At 40.7% G+C, this 19,511-nt stretch overlaps 1 protein-coding gene across 11 annotated transcripts in view; it reads left to right on the top strand.

Moving 5' to 3' along the window:
* Tp63 (tumor protein p63) overlaps positions 1-19,511 on the top strand; it is a 210,025-nt gene that overhangs the window by 120,984 nt on the left and 69,530 nt on the right. For all 11 annotated transcript variants that reach the window (NM_001127339.2, NM_019221.4, XM_087575454.1 and 8 more), the window contains 1 exon segment: positions 14,765-15,019. In NM_001127339.2, the coding sequence (NP_001120811.1) occupies positions 14,765-15,019 (255 nt within the window).

The following is a 19,511-nucleotide window of genomic DNA, read 5'->3' as shown; positions in this document are numbered from 1 at the left end:
ATGGTCCGCACAGCTTTCCCTATCTCTGTCCTTTCAGCGGGCTGCATTTTAAGTGGGAGACAGTGTTCTTCTTCCTTGTTAATAAATGCCAGTCCTAAGGATTTTCATGCAGGCCTTTAGATGAGGGACCTTCTCAGGCAAAGCACAGTGGCAGGCCGCAGCAGTAGACTGACTCTGGGTGTCAGCCACATAGTCACTCTCCACGAGGCTGCCTTGCCCTACCTGTTTTCCAATTGGGTGCCCTCAAGCCCAGAAGGGACTGGGAGAAAGAGATCTTAGATGGCAGATCATAGATCATACTTTCCTTGCTACTATTGGAAAAGAGATGGGCTGATAAACACTTATCCTTTATCTAGATAAGGGAAAGCTTGCTTGGTTTGTTGTTTTTTTAGGAGAGCAGTGACCCTCCACAGGGGTGTTGGGGGCAGAAGTATGAATGAATGTTATCCACAGCAGCCCAGTAGGACTGTCTGTTCTTTCCTCAGACTGCATTCATTTCTTGAGCATAAATCTGCCACAGACTTTCTTAGGTTTGAACATAGAGGATTTAGAATGAATTCGGTACTCTGCCCTGTTAAGGAAGTAAGGGTCTGTGATCATGAGACTTGGTTTAGCAAGGATTTGAGTGAAAAGGTTAAGAAGTATGTTGCCTCAAGTGCACACTGGCTTTCTTTGGTGCACGCTTATTGCTTAGAAGAGAGGAACATAGGTTAAAAATATCTTATCTCGAGGATACCAAGTCAAACTTTTTGCTTTGTGGTTGAAGAGTTTTCAAGTTTTATTACATATTGATAGTAAAAAAAAAATAGAGACAGCACTAGTGATCAAAAGAGAACTCAGTTAAAAAAGAAAATCTTTTCATAATTGCTGTAAACTTTACTTGTTTTCAAGATGGCAATGTTTTCTAAACCTAGTGGACTATCCCTCCCCTTTGATACCTGATGATGGACAAAGGTGTTCTCTATCATCCAATGCTAATTTTAATGGTGCTTATAGAGAGTATCCAACAGGGTAGGGGGTTTGGGGGCTAGAACACAATATCTTGGAATGTCAAAAGGAAAGGCAGTTGTGCCAGAAGTTCATCTGACTCACAACAGAGTCTTCATCGTGGTAGGGAAGCGTGAGCAACATGCAAAGTATCAGCACAGAGTGAAAACCCCTGCGAGGACGATCAGGAAATTACAAATGCATCTGCTGGATACAGCTTGGAAGGACACACAGAATTCTCTGAGTCTAGACATACAGGAAGAAAGGAAGGAAGGAAGGAAGGAAGGAAGGAAGGAAGGAAGGAAGGAAGGAAGGAAGGAAGGAAGGAAGATTTCTAGGGGACGTGGCAAAACACAGAAGGCACACGAGTTGGGTGCTGGCTGACATGCTCAGAAATGTCATATAGTGCAATGGAATAGAAAGTATGGAGTCAAAAGGATATAAGGTTAAAAATATTAAGGGGCTAAGCAAGGTCCATGCTACTGAGAGGAGAGTGTATTGACAGTGCCGATGGCAAATCAGGGGTGAGCTCTGAGCAGAGCAGTGTGCGATCAGAACTCTACGTGAGAGCTCATAGGGAGGAAAAAATAAATGGCTTAGCCATGGACTATATGGAAATAAAAAAGGCATTTCTTGCACTCACCATCCATCACCTGCCAGTTCTGCCCAGTTCCACTGCACATTGCTTCACCAGTTGGAACAGTAGGAAGGAAGCCTTCTCAGGTCTCAGTCAACTCAGGTACTCTCTGCCCAAAGCTCTCTTCAATAGCTGTGGTTCCTGTCAAGCTGAATTGGGAATACTTAAGTCTTGTTTCACTCTGTTTATATCTGCTGTTCCAGCAGAATTATTAATAGTACTCCTTTTCATTTGTAAAAGTGTTCTAGTTGGTACACAAGTTATTTGGTTGCTCTAAAAGTGGACTCTATTCTTTTCATATTTTTCCCTAAATAAACTATTCCCAAATAAGAAGTGATATATAGATCAAACATCAGCCATAATCTATAAAGATCCTTTTTCCCATTAAAATGAACACTTCTGTATGACACAATAAGCCTTGAAAACTAAGTTTAGACACATGGACTGTTCTTGAAAGGGAGGCAGAAGTGAGTAAGTAGCAGCCACAGACCTTTGAGAATTTGCCAGCCTAGGTAGGACAGAATGTGCTCATAAATGATTCCAACTTAAAACTAGCCTGAGAGTCACACTGTAGTTTCTGAGAGAGAGAGAGAGAGAGAGAGAGAGAGAGAGAGAGGGAGAGAGAGAGACAGAGACAGAGAGACAGAGACAGAGACACAGAGAGACAGAGACAAAGACAGAGAGACAGGGAGGAGAGAGAACATGAATTATTTGTGATTATTTGTGAAAAATATTTCACATATTAGAGCTTCTACAATTCAGCAAATAATGGAGTGGAGGGAATGAGTGTGCAAAGAACATAGGTATAAAATCAAACTGTAAGAGAGAATAGAAGCAGATCAAGGCATACTGATTTGTAAAGAGAATATATTGATTTATATACTTCTGCGCATTAACAATGAAGGGCTTTCACAGAAACAGTGAGAGAACCGCAAGGGCTTCTATGCTCTGAAACATGAATTCTGTTCACAAATTTGAGATTCATAACTTTGATGACATGCTCTGGGGTTTTGCTAAGGGGCACATTACAGCAAGAGAGAAGAATTAGCCCACAAGATGACTTGAAGTGAAAGACATTGCAGATCACTTAGTTCCATAAGATTGTGTTCTAGGGACAAACTTCAGATGGTTTTGTTTGTTAGGAATTAATTATATTTCCTAGTCATCATAGGTCCAGGATAATAAAACCTTCTATTCTGGACACTGCTCTTAATAATAATTGCAGTTCTGGAGATAAATATGGAAGACACAAATCCATCTGTGAGATTTGCTCAACATGAGAATTCTAGTTGGAATGTTTTAGAACAAATTCAGGTGGCAATACCACCCCCCACACACACACCACCACCACCAAGTTAAGAAAAACATAAGAAACACATTTAGGCTTTAATTTCTCACATAAAGCATCTCACCCATGACATTTTAAATTTCGATTGGGGGGAAGAGGTAGCATCTGAAAAGTCACGTTGGGAAGAGACCTCTCTTTGTCTGTAATACTGAACTTAACTTCCACAATCCCCCATCACTCTATTTCCCCAAGGAAGAGCAGCAGGCACCTGAGAACAGAAGTGTAGAACAGCAAGATTAGTAGGACAGGCCATGGGTGGCTAGATGCTGACGGGGGATTTGATGACTTTATATAAAGACAAAGTCAAGTTTGGTGTGATGTGAACCTGTAACCCCAGAATTCTTGAGGCAGAGACAGGAGCATTGCAGCAAATTCAAGGCTACCCCAGGCTACACTGCAAGTTCCAGCAAGTTAGAGTCCATTTAAAAAGAAAATCAAAATGAAATAGATAAAAATCAAGGCAAGTGGAGTACATGGATAGAAACGAGGGCTGAGCTCCATGATCAGTGGAGGGACACCCCAGCTTGCCTCGCTTCCCTTTCTCTTCCTTCCCTGCCCCTGTCCCTCCGTGATACCAAACATATTCAGAAAGTGCACAGCCTTGTCATCCTTTTAACCCTGCAGACTTTAGGGCACACAGCAGAGTTTCACAAAGTGTCACCTGCCATCTAGTCTCCTTTGAAGAAATAATTGAACGAAATGTCTGCTAAGGTCTTCACAAAGACACTGTCTTATAATTTACACTTGGTTTTCTTATGTGATCTGGAAGTGTCCTACTTAAAACAACATTCCTCTTCATTTTCTTTCAAGACACTGGGACTTTGTTCAACTATTTTTAAAGAAAGGGTTTCTCCACGTAGTCCTGGCTGTCCTGGAACTCACTCTGTAGATCAGGCTGGCCTTGAACTCAGAGAGTCTCCTGCCTCTGCCTTCGGTGTGCTGGAATTAAAGGTATGCAGGACTACCTCCCTCAGCCATGGCGCTTCTCAATTCTAAATGTATTTGATGTTGTACTGGGACTAACTCATGTGCCCTAATTTTGAAATGAAGTCCTTCAAGAAGTTTCTTCCATGAAGACAAAGTGAGATTTCATGACCGTAGGTTTAAACTGAGATGGCCTCCCCAGACAAATATCTATTTGTCAATTGAAAATTGAGCAGCTGGTGGAAAGGGAAACACACATTGATTATGGGAAGGGGAATAAACGAAATATTTTTGGAAAGAAATTGACATTTCATTCAAAATGTTTCTTAAGTGACCAACAAAATGGTGAGGGGAAAAATATTTATAAAAACTGTAGTGGGTGGCCAGAGGGAAAGAGTTGTGATCAACCCTCCTCAACCACTCTGGAAACACTACAAAGGAAAGAGTTCCCTGTTCTTATTGGGTGCAGAAGCCACTAATAGGTGCAGTTAGGATAATACCTCTGTGAGAATTGCCACCCCCAAAGAGAGCTTGCTTTAGACAGGACTCTGCACCAGCCTTCTCTTTCTTCCTTTCAAGCTTGCGTAAAACCCCCACAGGGGCCATTTCCAACCCAGGCAGTGATCTTTCTCAGGCTGCTTCTTTCTCAGATCACAGAGACAATGGGGAATATGCTCTGTTTACTCAAATCAGTCTGGATTAGTGTCAGTCTATTGATGGAATCAGAATTAAAAGGAAAACCATTACCCCTCACAAAGGGCAACAACATCAGATGCTTGGGGAATGGCTTGACTACTTTTAAACAGACTATGGGAGACACTTAACAGACTATAGTAGAGGACAGTCACAGAGAGACACATGGCAAGACCAGGTGAGGGTAATACGATTGATTTTTCTAAGCATTGTGCATGGGAAATTATCTCAGCAGGCAGTGTCCCTGCACTTAAATGGCCAACATCTTGACTGAGGAGGTGGAGGAAGAGACTTGTTTGCTTGCTTGCTTTCTGTACCTCAACCCTCCCTCACAGGTCCATCTATTTATCTTCAGTTGGAATCCTTTGTAGTCATTAAGGCTCTCTGGGGGAACGACTCTACCCATGAAGTTTCTCAAGCTGGCATTCAGAATAAGATTTCCATCCTCTGAACCTGTGTGTACCATGTGTGTTTCCTCTGTCACTAGCTCACATCTCTCAAACGATAGGGAGTGGGGTCTTTGCTTCTGAGTCCTCTGAAGGGCTACTGAATAGTGTGTTCTCTGAATGGTTTGGATGGCCATCTCCTGCTCTGCTTCCAACTGGTAGCTTCAGATAGCAATGTGACTTTTGGTATCACATGAAAATAAGACGATTTTTAAATAGCAGGCAAAAATAATATGAACATGCAAGGTTTGCCCTTGGTATAACACGGTTTTCCCTGATGTCTGATAGGCTGTTTGGTTGACATTGGGTTTCCTGCAGCATGATGAGTTTTACTCAAATCTGTTAAAATGTCAAGTGACATGAAAGGTTTTTGAAAAGATGGATCAGTTTAAGAATGGGTTGTACTGGGAACAGGTAAACAGGGCAAAGTAAATGCTACTTTCATATAATTGATTGCCTATGAGGGCAGAGAATGTGTGTGGTTAAAAAGGAAAGAGAGAGAGATTAGATTTTTATCTCGTATTGCAGTTAAAGTGTTTACTTGCTTCCATACTGATTGCTTGATTCAGTCTGTCCCCTTTGTGTCTCAGGCTGATCACCGGAGGCATGGTAGTGTAATCTGGGTGAATGAGCTTTGTGACTGGTAAACACCCTCTTCTGATTGGCTTCCGTGCTCTGAGAAATCCTAAGTCCTTTTGCTTAAACATGTCATCTAAGCCTTTTCCCTCAAAGACACCCACTGTGGAGCTGGCTAAAAAAGGGCCACTTCTCGGAGGTAAATAAAGGGAGATGAGGAGTTAAGTGCCTTCAGGAGTGAGGCCTGCCTTCACCAGAGCTGCTAACCTCAGTTTTGTTTTGCAGTGAGAAGTGACAGGTTACAGGAGGACCCCAACGTCCAAGCTACTTCACACCATCTAATTACAAAGTGTAGTAAGGCATCGAAAGCGTTACCTCAGATGAAATGAAATATGTAGCAATCTGCCAGGCAGCTGACAAGCAAAAGTAAATTAGAGGGCTAGGGCCGAGACCAGCAGCAGACCCCAAATTTGATCCCTGGAGCTGAGCGTCGAAGACATGGAAACAAAACTAAAATGAGAATGTGTGGCCTTGAGCTCCTCATTTTTTAGTGGCAAGACCCGGGACTATACTCCTTGCTCTGTGCTCCAATACACACCTTGCACGTAAAGGCTGATGGATGGGCCTCTGAGTATGTGGTACAAAGCCCGAAAGAAGGTCATAAGTTAGATCATTTCCAAGAAACAGTTTATAAGTTTGATACGCCAAAGTCTTAGGTCCTCACAACATACCTTTGTAATTCCTTAATCACATCACTCTTCTAAAACAGAGTGTTGGCTAACTGGACAGAAAATCCTACAATTCAGAAAGGGCTGGGCCAAGTCCGTGGCCTATCCATTAGAAACTAAAGGCCTCTCTAAGCTTTTATTCCAAAGGAACCTATGTTTGTCTGAAACTGTCTTTAGTAGGAAGACAAGACTCAAAATGGAGACTCTTGTGGCTGACCTACATGCGTTGAAACAAGGGTCTAGACCATCAGGTGGAAAAAAAATCTCTGCCTTGGCACAAAAGTGAGTATGTGTTCATTTTCAGGAAGTAGAGGCTCCTTAGTAAGCTCCTCAGGTAGGTGTGAGCTACCAGGCATTACTCACTGCATGTGAGTGACAATTCTGGCTCCTCTGCTATGGGTTCCCACCAATGCTGAAGCTCAAAGAACAATTCCCATCTACAGAGAGTGTAAGCAACACAAAGCAGAGGTCATGGAGATTATAGGAGATGCCCTATGTTCTCCGCTGACAGACGGGTGCCGAGATGAATGCAGAGCTGCGTCAGGATAAGCCAACATTGCTTTGTTACCTTAGAAGAAGGAAGAGACTTTCGGAATGTGATTTGTAGCCTTACACTTGTTTCTGAGAGAACAGATTCCTGACATCTACCGTGCCACAGACATTTCTCCAAATAATAGGGATTTGTCACTCTCTGCAACACATATAATCTCCCATGAATTTATCATCTGTCAGAGTAGAGCAATGTTTACAATATTTACTTACTGCAGTTACAATGATAATTATGTAGTACCAAGAGGAAGGGTTATGAAAATGGGATGGAAAGGCGAACTCATCTGTCTGGGCAGTGAGAGGGTGTGTGTGCAGAGGACGTGGAAACAGAAAGTTGATTAATGAACCAAGAGTTCACTTTTGAAAAGTTGAAAGGAGGGACATTTGCCAAAGGGAAGTTGTAATGACGACCTCTCTGGTCAGTTTAAAGATGGGGCCATTTTCTTAAGAGACTAGGAATCTTCTCATGGGGCTTACCACCCAGAGTGCCATGAAGAGATGTGCGCTATTCTTTTCCATGGAAGCTCCGAAGAGCTAGGGCTATATTTGTAATTATGGATTAAATAGAGGAATCCTGAGAACAGGGAATGGCTTATTTGGCAGGGTGGAAGCATTCAGCTATCTGAAAAGACCACATTCCTTGAATGCAAATTTTAGATGAATATTCCAGGTGGACACTGACAGGTTCACAGAATGGAGTCCAATGAGAAGATTTGCTTCTCTAGTGAATCTAGCATTACACTGTGGCTCTTAATGTAACATTGAGCGAATTATTTTTTCCCATGATCTCTAGTGCCTTCATCTTTGAAATAAATATATAATGTGAATGTCTATGAGGACACATGGGCACCAACAGTGCAAAGCACTTGAATATTATGAGGCCCAAGCTGAAGACCCGGTAGGAGTGTTAACATCAATAATAGCTAATATCTTTCCACAGAGAGGCTTGTGTATGAGCGCTATACATATATCGCATTTTAGGGTTTACTTTGGCCAGTTATTACTATTTATTGAAGTCGGCATCTTCTGAGTCATGTCAACATGAGCCACACATTTACCACAATGTATCAGCCCTCCTGTTTTGTGTCATGACATTGGATGTGGATTAAGCAGATGAACTGAGAATTGTTGATGAGCTCTGCAGTCACTGGATTGTATTTTCCATGGAGATGGCCTAATTCTCCCTGAAGATCTTCATTAGTGTGCACTGTCTTACCCCAACATTACCATTATTATACATAAATAGAGCAAGCAAAATATTCAGTTAATCTGGACTGATGATGCCTTTCTAGAGCAAAATAAAATAATGGCCATAAACATACTTCTGCTTGTACTTTAATAAGTAGCAGACAGGTTGAACAAACTGAAACTCTGAGTTTCTCTCTCTAATATGTGTCAAGAATTACAAAACTAATTAAAAGTAGATTTCTACTGTCTATCAAACCTTCATTTTCTTGGTGCATAATGGTGTCAGACTTGAGATTCCTCATGATTTGTCTCTGTAGTGATTACCAGGGTGCATACTTACCAAAGTCCTTGTGTTAAAATTTCATTCTCCTAACTGAACTTTATATGAACTTTATATATTTCTCTTTAGCTAGATTTAGGTCAAGTTTTATTATCTTCAATGTACTTTGCTTTTTCTACCTTTTAAAATTCTCTGTCTAGTTTTTGTTGATGTGTTTGTCCCCTTGACGAGCAAACTTAATCCATTTGTCTGACCTGATTGTTTGATCTCTCATATGTCATAGAATTTGGACTCTCCAAGATTCTTGAAACTTTATGATAAAATATACAAGTTGGTACTTGGCCTATGCTTTAGGCTTGTTCTCACTTAAATACTTTATTCTTACATTTTGTTTATTATATGAATGGATATGTTTCATTTTCAGTGACTCATTTTTTAATAATCATGTAGCAACCAAGAAAGTAAAATATCTTATGCTTAATAAAAAATGCTTTTCAGAAAAGGGGCCAGGACCTCCGTGGTTAAGGTAGAAAGATGTTGATCTAGTTCAACATTCTACTGTAAATATCTTCTTGACCTGAAACAGAATGCTTTCAGTTAATTATGTTCAATTCTAGCATAAAACAAACCATCTTTTTCTCAAGTGGGACAGGTGGTGGAAGGTTGAAAAATGGCAAGCATTTTCCCTTAGGCTGTGTTTGTTGAAAGGCACTATCCTGCTAATATTATTGGATCAAAATGGAGTGTTGTGTGCTAACGAGTGAGGAAGGGAATGAAGGCTTTAAGAAGCCAAGGTCATGAAGAAACTGTTTTCTTTTCCCAAGACGGCTGTAGAAGGCTCACAAAGACTCCTTGAAGCCTGAGGCAAACGATTATATCCGCTGAGGAAACTAGCTATGCCACGGAGACAGAGTTTTTTATATTTATTTATTTAGGGCTTGTCCAGGTAAATCTTAACAAAGACAAAAATGATGATTCCATGCACCTGTTTTGAAAGTAGGATCATAGCATCAGTTTAAAATTGCTTCACAGGGGTCTAATAGAATGTGAGAACTGGTACACCTTCCCATTGTCTTCGTGGTCTGATGCAGAATCTCAGTCCAAAGGAGGCTGGGGTCAAATTCGCTCACCTTCCTCACCCAGGGGACGAGCACATTGCTGGTAGTGTCAAGACTTAAGCCCATGCTGCCAGGTCTGAGAGTTCTGTTACACTTCTAAAATCCAAACAGAAATATGAGAAGCACTGAAGAGGTCTAATCCCTTTACCCAACAGTCATTCAAGAGCCAAAAATATTTTTTCCAAATGAAATATGTTGGTTATTTTTTTCCATGTGATCTCAAAGTACCTAGCATAGATGGCAATATCTAAGAGAAAGAGATTAGGATATTTGCCTTCTACAGGTAAATTATGGAACAAGATTTGTTTTCTGATTTTTGTTTTTATTTTTTGGTTTTTTTTTCCACACACAACTTTTACTTAAGCCCCATTTGCCAGGCAATGTTTAAATGACTTGTTTTGATACTTTATTGGTGTTAATTTTTCTAGGAAGGTGATATATGTTGAGCTTCAAGTGACTATAAATTCTGGGTTTTAAGACAGACTTTGCTCATAGCAACCTATTGAAACATTACTGAGCTCGTGTGGAGGGAATTCGGGTCTATAACATGTTCAAAATCTAAAATGGTCGCTGAAGAAAGAAAAATAAAATGAAGCTCTAGGGGCTGTATTCTTAAGACATTTTCACAGATCAGACATAGAAAAACCGAGTTTGATGCAGTCCTAATCCTGGACATTAAAGTTGACGTTTAGTAGGACATGGATCAGAATCTGTTGACAACTGGAGATGCAGACCTTACAAGGAACTTCTCTTCTCTGTGGTAATTAACAGTTGTACATGTTCTTTGCCTATGACCAAAGCCAACAGATTTTCAGTCATGGGAATCCCTAGTTCTGTAACAACCCTATCTGTGTTCCCCAGCATTCATAAGGTGTTCTGTGACACCTCAGAGGGTAGTATACTCTTGTGAGCACCAGGTGCTTCACCTTGCAGTGTGAAGATGAGTTCATTTATGACGAATGTGAATATGCTTCGGGGAAAGCATGGTGATACTTCGGGTGCTGTCAAGGAATGCTCTATTTCCAAGTAGCTTCTACAGTATATAAAGCAACTGGCTAAAGTCAGAGGAAATCAACTATTTTACATATTAGGAGTACATCAGGTAGCAGACAAATTGTGCCCACTTTCGTCTTCATATTATCTGAAAAGAAGGCTGCCTCTTTTTTTTTTTTTTTTACAACATTGACCTCCATTTTTTCTGCATGTGTGTACAGTATCTTAGGGATATTCTGAGATCACGTAACTTTATCATTAGAAAGAGAATCTCTCCTCTATATTTCATTTTTATTATTATAATTATTTTGTCCAGATCTGAGGACTGAACCCAGGACCTTACACTTGCTAGGCAAGCACTCTACCACTGAGCTAATCCCCAACCCCTATATGTCCTTTTCAATCCCATGACACTCTTTGTTACTTAAAAAAAAATGGCAAGGCAATGCTTGTGTTTGATGCACAAATGTCATCTCCTAGTCCTTGTCAGCATTAATAATCAATTAGCATTCCAGCATAACTCACTTCTCCACTGTGTGTTCATGGGATTACCAAGAGGAAAGAAGGGGACAGTATTGTTTCTTCCTCTCCACCTGCTTCCCTTTGCTGGAAAACAATTCTTCTATGGCCTACCCAGTTTCAAATAATGATGGTTCATGCTAGGATTAAACACAGTTAAGACACTCCATTTGAGAGCTACAAGGAACATCTTCATAATACTACTGGGTATCACTTAACTTCCTAATATCAGGCATTAAAAAGGCTTCAAAATGGATGAAGAGGCCCTGAGTTTTCATCTTGCATTAAGCACTAGAATTTATTTTCCTGTCCTGTCTGGGGAATCCTTGCAATTCTGAGCACTGTTGGTTGGTCATTGATCAGTCAATGTATGCAGACACTCCTCCAGTAAAAGAAAGAAACAAGTGAGACTTCTTAAATAGCAGGGCTTTCAAAAGCAATTTGACTAGAGCTATTTCCCGTGGCTTTTTACTTACTGATTTCTAATTTACTTACTGATTTCCAACAATCTGGGAAATGTGTCCAAGGATTTGTACATATACATGTTTACCATTATCCCATGCGTGTTCATTTCTCTTTATAGATGTTAGAAAAAAAAATCAAAGACATGGTGTTTGTTGTCATCTAAGCCCATAATTAGAAGTATCGAATTTATAATTTGTAAAAACTGAGACAATTGAATATACTATTGGTTCTTAATTTTTAAGCATAATTTGTGATAAATTTAAATTATTTCAATTTTCCACTTTTTATTGCTGGATAACAAATAGAATTTACATAATCCTGAGTACTCTAGTTTTGTGTTATATATATGTATATATATTGAGGAATTAGTAGGAACAAATCATTCTGTTTCTAATCTAGGATTTTACTGAGCCGCATAGAACTTAAGAACATGGCATCAGAAGCAGGTCAGTCAGCAGTCACTGTGCTCTCCGTGACTTTGGGAAGACAGTTTCTTCTTTGGTATCAAGTGTGTTCAGCCTTGCAGCCAGGGCAGGGCCTGCCTTTGAGATGCCTCTGTAAATGGCATTTTACTTTTTCTTCAGTCCTCGGAGAACTGATGTGTTTGCTTACTGGCTTTTAAAACTTGGCCCCCAACTTTTTTCTTTATATGTATTGGGGTGGAGGGGGGAAATTCAAAGGGCCGGTGTCTCTTTGTTCTTATCCAAGCCCACAATTAGTTGATGTTTCTGCTGTGTAGCTGGAGGGGGAGGGAGGGGTGGGCCAGCAGTCTTTTACAGCCTACGAGAAAGTGTTCTGCTAGCTTCTTTGTCCTTTTTGTCAGGGACCACTGCCTCCCTAATTGTCCTGCTCTAGGGAAGCACGCGCCCTTGCCAGCATTATCTGATTCCTACAGGACTTTCAAGAGTACTTTGTATACTGACCCTTAAGGAAACACAAATAAGATTTCTTCAATCCCCTTCCCAAGCTGTGGCCTCCGGCTGGCTACCTAAGAGCTTTAGTTTAGCAACGTGTAGTAGACACCTTTGTACCTGCCTCTGTTTTTTTTTTTCTACCCAAGGTGTCTACCTGTAGTTTAGCCACACCTGTCTGGAAGGGAGGTCGAGGGTGAAGGGTAGGTAGGAGAGGGATAGGAACTGTAAAAGTCAGAAGGGAGAGAAGACAAGACAAACAGCTGCACTTGTCAACATGGGGATAAGTGTAAATAGATTAATAGTTATTTACAGAGCAAATGGGAGGTGGCATTCAGCAGGGAATGTGACTGTCTGAATGGAATGGGATGGGTGTGCGGTTGTGGGCATTCGGCAGATGCTCTCTGGACTGAGTGGAATGACTGAGCCTGTTTATCTCCTCCCGAGACAGAGTTAAGATGGATAAAACATGCCATTAAAGTTTAAAATGAAAAGCAAAATTCAAGCCTCCACTTCTCTCTCTTCCTCCCCTCATTTCTTCTTTCCTTCCTTCCCTCCTTCCTTCCTTCTGTCTTTCTTTCTTTCTTTCCTTCCTTCCCTCCTTCCTCCCTCCCTCCCTCCCTTCTTTCCTTCTTTCCTTCCTTCTTTCTTTCCTTCCTTCCTTCTTTCCTTTCTCCCTTCCTTCTTTCTTTCCTTCCTTCCTTCTTTCCTTTCTCCCTTCCTTCTGTCTTTCCTTCCTTCTTTCTTTCCTTCCTTCTTTCCTTTCTCCCTTCCTTCTTTCTTTCCTTTCTTCCTTTCTTCTTTTTTTTTCTTTTTAAAATCTTTTCTGTTCTTCATGATTTTCCACAGCCTGGATCTCTCAGGATTATATTTCTATCAAAACTCTAGTCTCCTTACCTCCTTTTAAAAATATGTACCAGCAGGAATCCTTCTCTTCCTGTCATTAGCTGGAGGAGAAAACAAGGCTATTGCAGCTAAGACAAACTGAACTATAAGCTGGTGAACATTCTGGAAACAGGCTCACTGTGACTCTGGTTAAGGGACAACTGACAGCCCCTGTCAGCAGACTTGAGGCAGTTTCAGAATTTCTAGTCTGTCTGGGGGGGGGGGGTGCTTTGAGTAAATTATTTTCCCTTCTCTGATAATGAGAAAGTTATTTTTCAGGTAAATGGGCAGATTTTGATTTATTTCATATTCATCTCACTGCAAATATGAAGTATTTCTAAATTATGTCTACCACCATGTTTGTTTGTTTGGTTGGTTTTTTTTTTTTTTTGAGAGGGTTTCTCTGAGGATCCCTGGCTATCCTGTCACTCTCTCTGTAGACCAGGCTGGCCTCCAACTCATAGGATCCGCTCAACCCTGTCTCACTAATGCTGGGATTAAAGGCATGTGCCACCGTGCCCGGTTCCACCATAGAACTTTATCTCTAGGTAACACATGCAGAGTACAGATTCCTTAAGATTAGACCTGGGTGACATGCTAGTGTTGTGTGGTAGCTTGCAATGCAAATGGTAAAGCTTACTGTGGTGGTTCAGGCCCACCGGACCCAGTTCCTTAGTAGAATAAGACAGGAGGATGGCTGAAGTCAAGAGTTTGAGTCTTATCTGAGAAAAAGGCAAAAAAAAAACCCACCATCTCAGAAAAGAAAGTCTACAGTGGCATTTCACGGACCACCCTAGTCATTTCAAACTCGTCCCCAGGGTGGTCGGCTGTCACATGATTTAGATTTAGTGCTAAAAAGAAGTTTTGCCTTATGTGTATAAACATTTGATACTTAATTCTCATAAATCTATCAATTGCTCATTTTTCTTATGAATATTGTAGCAACATGAGAGCTACAGCTAGGCACAATGGCTGCTGCTGCTGCTACTTCAATTTCGTTGTCGTCGTCTTCTTCTTCTTCTTCTTCTTCTTCTTCTTCTTCTTCTTCTTCTTCTTCTTCTTCTTCTCCTCCTCCTCCTCCTCCTCCTCCTCCTCCTCCTCCTTCTTCTACTACTACTACCTCCTCTTCTTCCCCCTCTTTTTTCTTCCATTTCCTCCATTTCCCCTTCTTTTCCCTTCCTCCTCTCCTTTCTCTTCCTCTTCTTTCTCCTCCTCCTCCTCTTCTTCTTTTTTCTTCTATAAGCAATAATACAGACAGCATTTATTTAAAGTAATTTCTCAGCAGTACCATGCCCTGCTGTGTCTGTTTTGAGTAAGTGTGTACTCTAGTTTCCAAGAATCACACAGTTGCACTGGGTGCTACCTTGTACCACACAGATGGGTAACTTGACTTGGTACATGACGTCTTTGGGACACTGTGCCCAAATTTTCACAAAGCATACCAAATAATGCCAATTTTATTGAGCAATGAACTGTAGCTTACATGACTAATGGTGCGCTGTCTGGTATCTTCACAGCCACAGTACACGAACCTGGGGCTCCTGAACGGCATGGACCAGCAGATTCAGAACGGCTCCTCATCTACCAGCCCCTATAACACAGACCATGCACAGAACAGCGTGACGGCACCCTCGCCCTATGCACAGCCCAGCTCAACCTTCGATGCCCTTTCTCCATCCCCTGCCATTCCCTCCAACACAGATTACCCAGGCCCACACAGCTTCGATGTGTCCTTCCAGCAGTCAAGCACCGCCAAGTCAGCTACCTGGACGGTAAGAGAGTCTTACTCCAAGCCCAAGGATGGTCTTCACCATGTCCCAGGATTTCTCCCTCTTCCAAGATCAAATATTACTTATCCTATGAGGAAATAAGTCATTGTTGAATATTGAACAGTTATCCAGAGTTTAGATGATAGTCAGCACAAAAGCTTTGCCTAGTCTGGCAACCAAATGTACCGGTTTTGACCAGTGCAGTGATTTTCAGTCTGTTTGTTCCTGACTGCTGCACCCTCTCAGGAGGTGCTTTGTATGCAGTTTCAGGAATATGGAAAGTGTTGGGACAATGAGAAGCATCACTGTCCTAGAATATAGACAGTTTCCAGGGTGTGCTGTGAAGGATGACAGTGTGTTAAGAAGAGAGTAAAAGATCGGGGTTGGGGATTTAGCTCAGAGGTAGAGCGCTTGCCTAGCAAACGCAAGGCCCTGGGTTTGGCCCCCAGCTCCGACAAAAGAAAAAGAAAAAAAAAAGGAAAACAAGAAGAGAGTAACAAATAAAATGGAATAATTTAAGGCAATAAACATCACTTCCTAAGACCAATATGCTCATGCATTTAGAGGCTACAGCATGGATCATCATTTGTTGATATATGATATATAATATATATACACGTATCATATATATTCATTTAAAATGCTTTCCCGGGCTGGAGAGATGGCTCAGCCGTTAAAGGCTAGGCTCACAACCAAAAATAAAATGCTTTCCCCTCTCCCCATCAAAAAAAATCTCTACAACTCTTCAGGACCCTGAGTTAGTGCAAAGGGATTCTGATTTTAAATATTGGAGAAACCAACTTTCCATGTTTCCTGGCTATAGCTTTTCTAATGCTTATGCATCCATTCCTGTCTCCAAGATAAAAAATAAACAGATGCAGGGACAGGGGGTGCAAGTAATCACAGCTACTCTTGAAGCTCAAGGCGGAGAGTTGCCATTTACCTCCATTCCTGACAACTCAGAGAGACCCAGAGTCAAAGAAAAAAGATACCCAAAGGTACTGTCTGCTGTTAAAGACCGGCCATGCATGTGAGGCCCTAGGGGAAAAATAGAATATGTATCTCACTTCTCAGTTTACAATGTACTACAGAATAACATAAATACCAGTCACATATAAAGGGAGAAACCTGCAGAGCTGGTTTAAACTGTTTTCACCAGAGGATGCTAAACATAGCAGCATGCATATTTACCAGATAATTTACTGTTTTTGAAAATCCTTATAAATATCATTATTTTATTGAAATATTGTTTTTACAGCTTGGCTAGTTCTTTGCCACTTCAGCAAGTCCTACTCTCAGAAAGTATCTCTCTCTGCTTTACCTTCTAGAGCAGTGGTTCTCAACGTATGGGTTGTGAATTCATTGGGGGTCAAAGGATGCTTTCGTGGGTGTTGCATATCAGATATTTACATTAAAATTTACAATAATAGCAAAATTAGAGTTGTGAAAGTAGCAACAAAAAATTTTATGGTTGCGGGGTCATCACAACCTGAGGTACTGTATTAAAGGGTTGCGGCATTAGGAACAGTGAGAACCACTGTTATAGATGGTACCGAGTTGACTGTCTTCTTTCACCTGACACAGCATCCATGGTGTTTATGGATAGCCCACATTTCTTGCATATTCTGGCATCATCTTGTATCTAGTCCTTCCTTTCCCCCTCGCGTTTTAGTAGCAGATAGCATGATTTTGTATCGCTCACCTACTGTGAGAAAAGCTAGAGAACATGCAGAATGACCCAAATGATACACTTACAGTTTGTAGGGCTGGGTGTTTTAACTTCTGCCTCCTCAATGGAGTGTGCCATTGCGCTTTCTGGCTTTTCAATGAGGATGTCCCTAAACTGTCTACAAAATAAATTTACTTCAGTGTTCTCTTTCCATGGTTTGAGAAGGCGCTCTGTTACAGCTCATATTTCAGCTATGAATGCAAGTGCCAGGTTACATTTTCATCTTCCCTCCACGTCTTGCTTGTCAATTCCATCACGATCTTTTATCTCACTGGTATTTACAATCCTGAAGATGGATGCAGAAGTTGAATAGATTTCCCAATGTGCTGAGTTTCTCAGTAATGTTCTGCTGTCTGCCATGACAGCATCCTCTCCCACAAAGACAAGTTAATGTAGGATGGGAAGTCGAGGATGGTACTCACAATGCTCAGGATCACCCTTAGTTGATCAGTTACTGAGTCCTGAGTCCACATGTCTAAGGAGATAAAGGGTATATAGAGACGATCAAAGAAATACTGATTCCCTTCTAAAGTCATGTAAGAAGCGTGAAAATGAAGCTTGATGCATGTAGAATAGACCAAGCTTCCTCCTCTCTCTTTCTCGCAACACTTCTTCTCCAAAACCTAAAGACCTACTTATATTTTTTACCCAAAGCCAACCCATCTACGATGAAGAATCTTCTCTCAAAGATACAAATTTTCTCACAAAAGTCTTGAGATATACTGCTTTAATATAGGTTAGGCAGGAAGAAAATGATTTGTAAATATATGCTGATAAAATAGCCTTGATGTGAAAGCAATATCAGAAGTCCAAGGTTGGGAGTGGAGGGAATAGAGTTATTTTGGTTTCAATGTTCTGGTTAAGAGCCAGAAAGCTTGGATCGTTGTATAATTGTCAGTGTGGCCTAAACCAAGTCAGATGAGTCATCTGGAGTTTCATAGTTGGGTGCTTTGGTGAGGACAAAGATGGTGATAGTTACTGTTGTCAGAGGTGAAGTGGCAGGACAGAAAGCTTAGAGCAGACAGGGTTCTCACCAAGCATATTGCCTTCATGGAGAAGTGGAGCTTGCCAGGCAGTTTGACATCTCTTGGATGGCTTGCAGTTGTCTACAATCTCTATAGAATGAGGGTCCCACTAGTGTATCACAACTAGCTATAGTTTTATCAAATTTATTTATTTATTTACTCTCAAGCCACCTTATTTCAAAACTACTGGCATTTCTTCAAAATATCGGTCACTGGATTCCTTATTCAAGTAACTGTAACAATCACCTATGAAGACAGTGTTTCTCGATTAGGAATGTTTATGCTTTGATCACAGCAGCACCTAATTGTATACATATTCTTAAATTCATATATAGGCTTTGCATTTTAAAGAAAAGTTGCTTAAGTATCTTAGTGGTGCCTGGTAACTAAGTATTTTCCCTCCAGCTTTAAAATATGAAGCATCGACAAATCGATAAAGTAAGTCATGCCCCAGGCCCTGACTCCAGAGAGTAAAGTCTATATGTTCTCTAGACTGCCACTTTTTCTAACAAAAGGTAGACACATGCCAGAGTAGGCCTAACCCCCTACAGGGTTGGTCTCTAATATCCCAATGCCCCTGTGTCCTGTAGAACTGGCCTCTAATATGCTGATGTCCAACAGATTGATGGGTATTTTGTGCTGTATTACATAGCATTTACTTCCCAGGTATCTTTGCATTTAAAGCAATTTAAACAAGATGCTACATCTTGGGTTTTCCCTCAAACTGGAAGTAACTGAAGTAGCTGCTTAGTCCTTCTGGTGACATTATAGGAAGAAGTTTGGTTTGGTTTAGTTTGGTTTGTTTCTTTAGCCACTGTATCATCTGTCATCATGATGTTCTTTCTCCAGAGTATTCTGGTTTTACTCTCTGCAATAGTGTCAGCATATAATAAGATGCTTGGAGACCAGGAATATGTACCAATCACATTTCTGCTCTAAGTAGCTAGAGTGACTATTGCTCTAGTTCTGGAAAGGTACATGTTTTGAATCTCTTCCAACAAATTAAGCAAACTGACAAGGTTTCTCTACCCTAGTTTATACACACACACACACACACACACACACACACACACACACACACACACACTCACTCACTCACTCACTCACCCTCTCAACTAGAACTTTAAGGTTTGGTTTTAGACCTTCTTTCCATAATTAGATTGACACTAGTTAGAGAGGCCTGTTACTTAATAATCTATGAATGGTTCAATGGTTTACCAGAGACTTATCATCCACAAGACATTGGAAACAAAGCACTTAAAAGTCATCAATAAAGGCAAGCACAGATTTCATCTCTGTGACCTACTGTTATAAGTTGGACTTGCTCATAGACTAGCCCTCTTGGAATCTGACTTTGTTTGTTTGTTTGTTTGTTTACCTCCACTTGTTTTTATTTTTTTATTTTTATTTTTTGGGAACCTTACTTTCTTTGTATATATACATAGATGTCAACACTTTGTTCTAAAGAATGTCTCATGAGTAAATGTATCTATTAGTTATAGGCTAGCCACAAACACACACTTGTTCATCATTTCCAATTTATCTGAGTCTGAAGTTGTCAGTTGAATTTGAGTCTTTCTGTATTGCTAACTTACGGTAGCTTTGCTGAAGGTACAGTTACATAACAGGAAATAATTTCTTTAAAGTCCCCATTAACTTTTGAAATGATTTTGAGTTATTAACATCCTTACTTCATTCACTAAGGACTACAATAGTATCCCCTACCTGAGTACACAGGTAT

This window comes from Rattus norvegicus, chromosome 11 (assembly GCF_021556685.1).
Source record: "Rattus norvegicus strain SHRSP/BbbUtx chromosome 11, alternate assembly SHRSP_T2T, whole genome shotgun sequence".
Classification (NCBI taxonomy): Eukaryota; Metazoa; Chordata; class Mammalia; order Rodentia; family Muridae; genus Rattus; species Rattus norvegicus.
The sequence above is the reverse complement of the archived record's forward strand: the minus strand, read 5'-3'. Positions and strand labels throughout refer to the sequence as shown.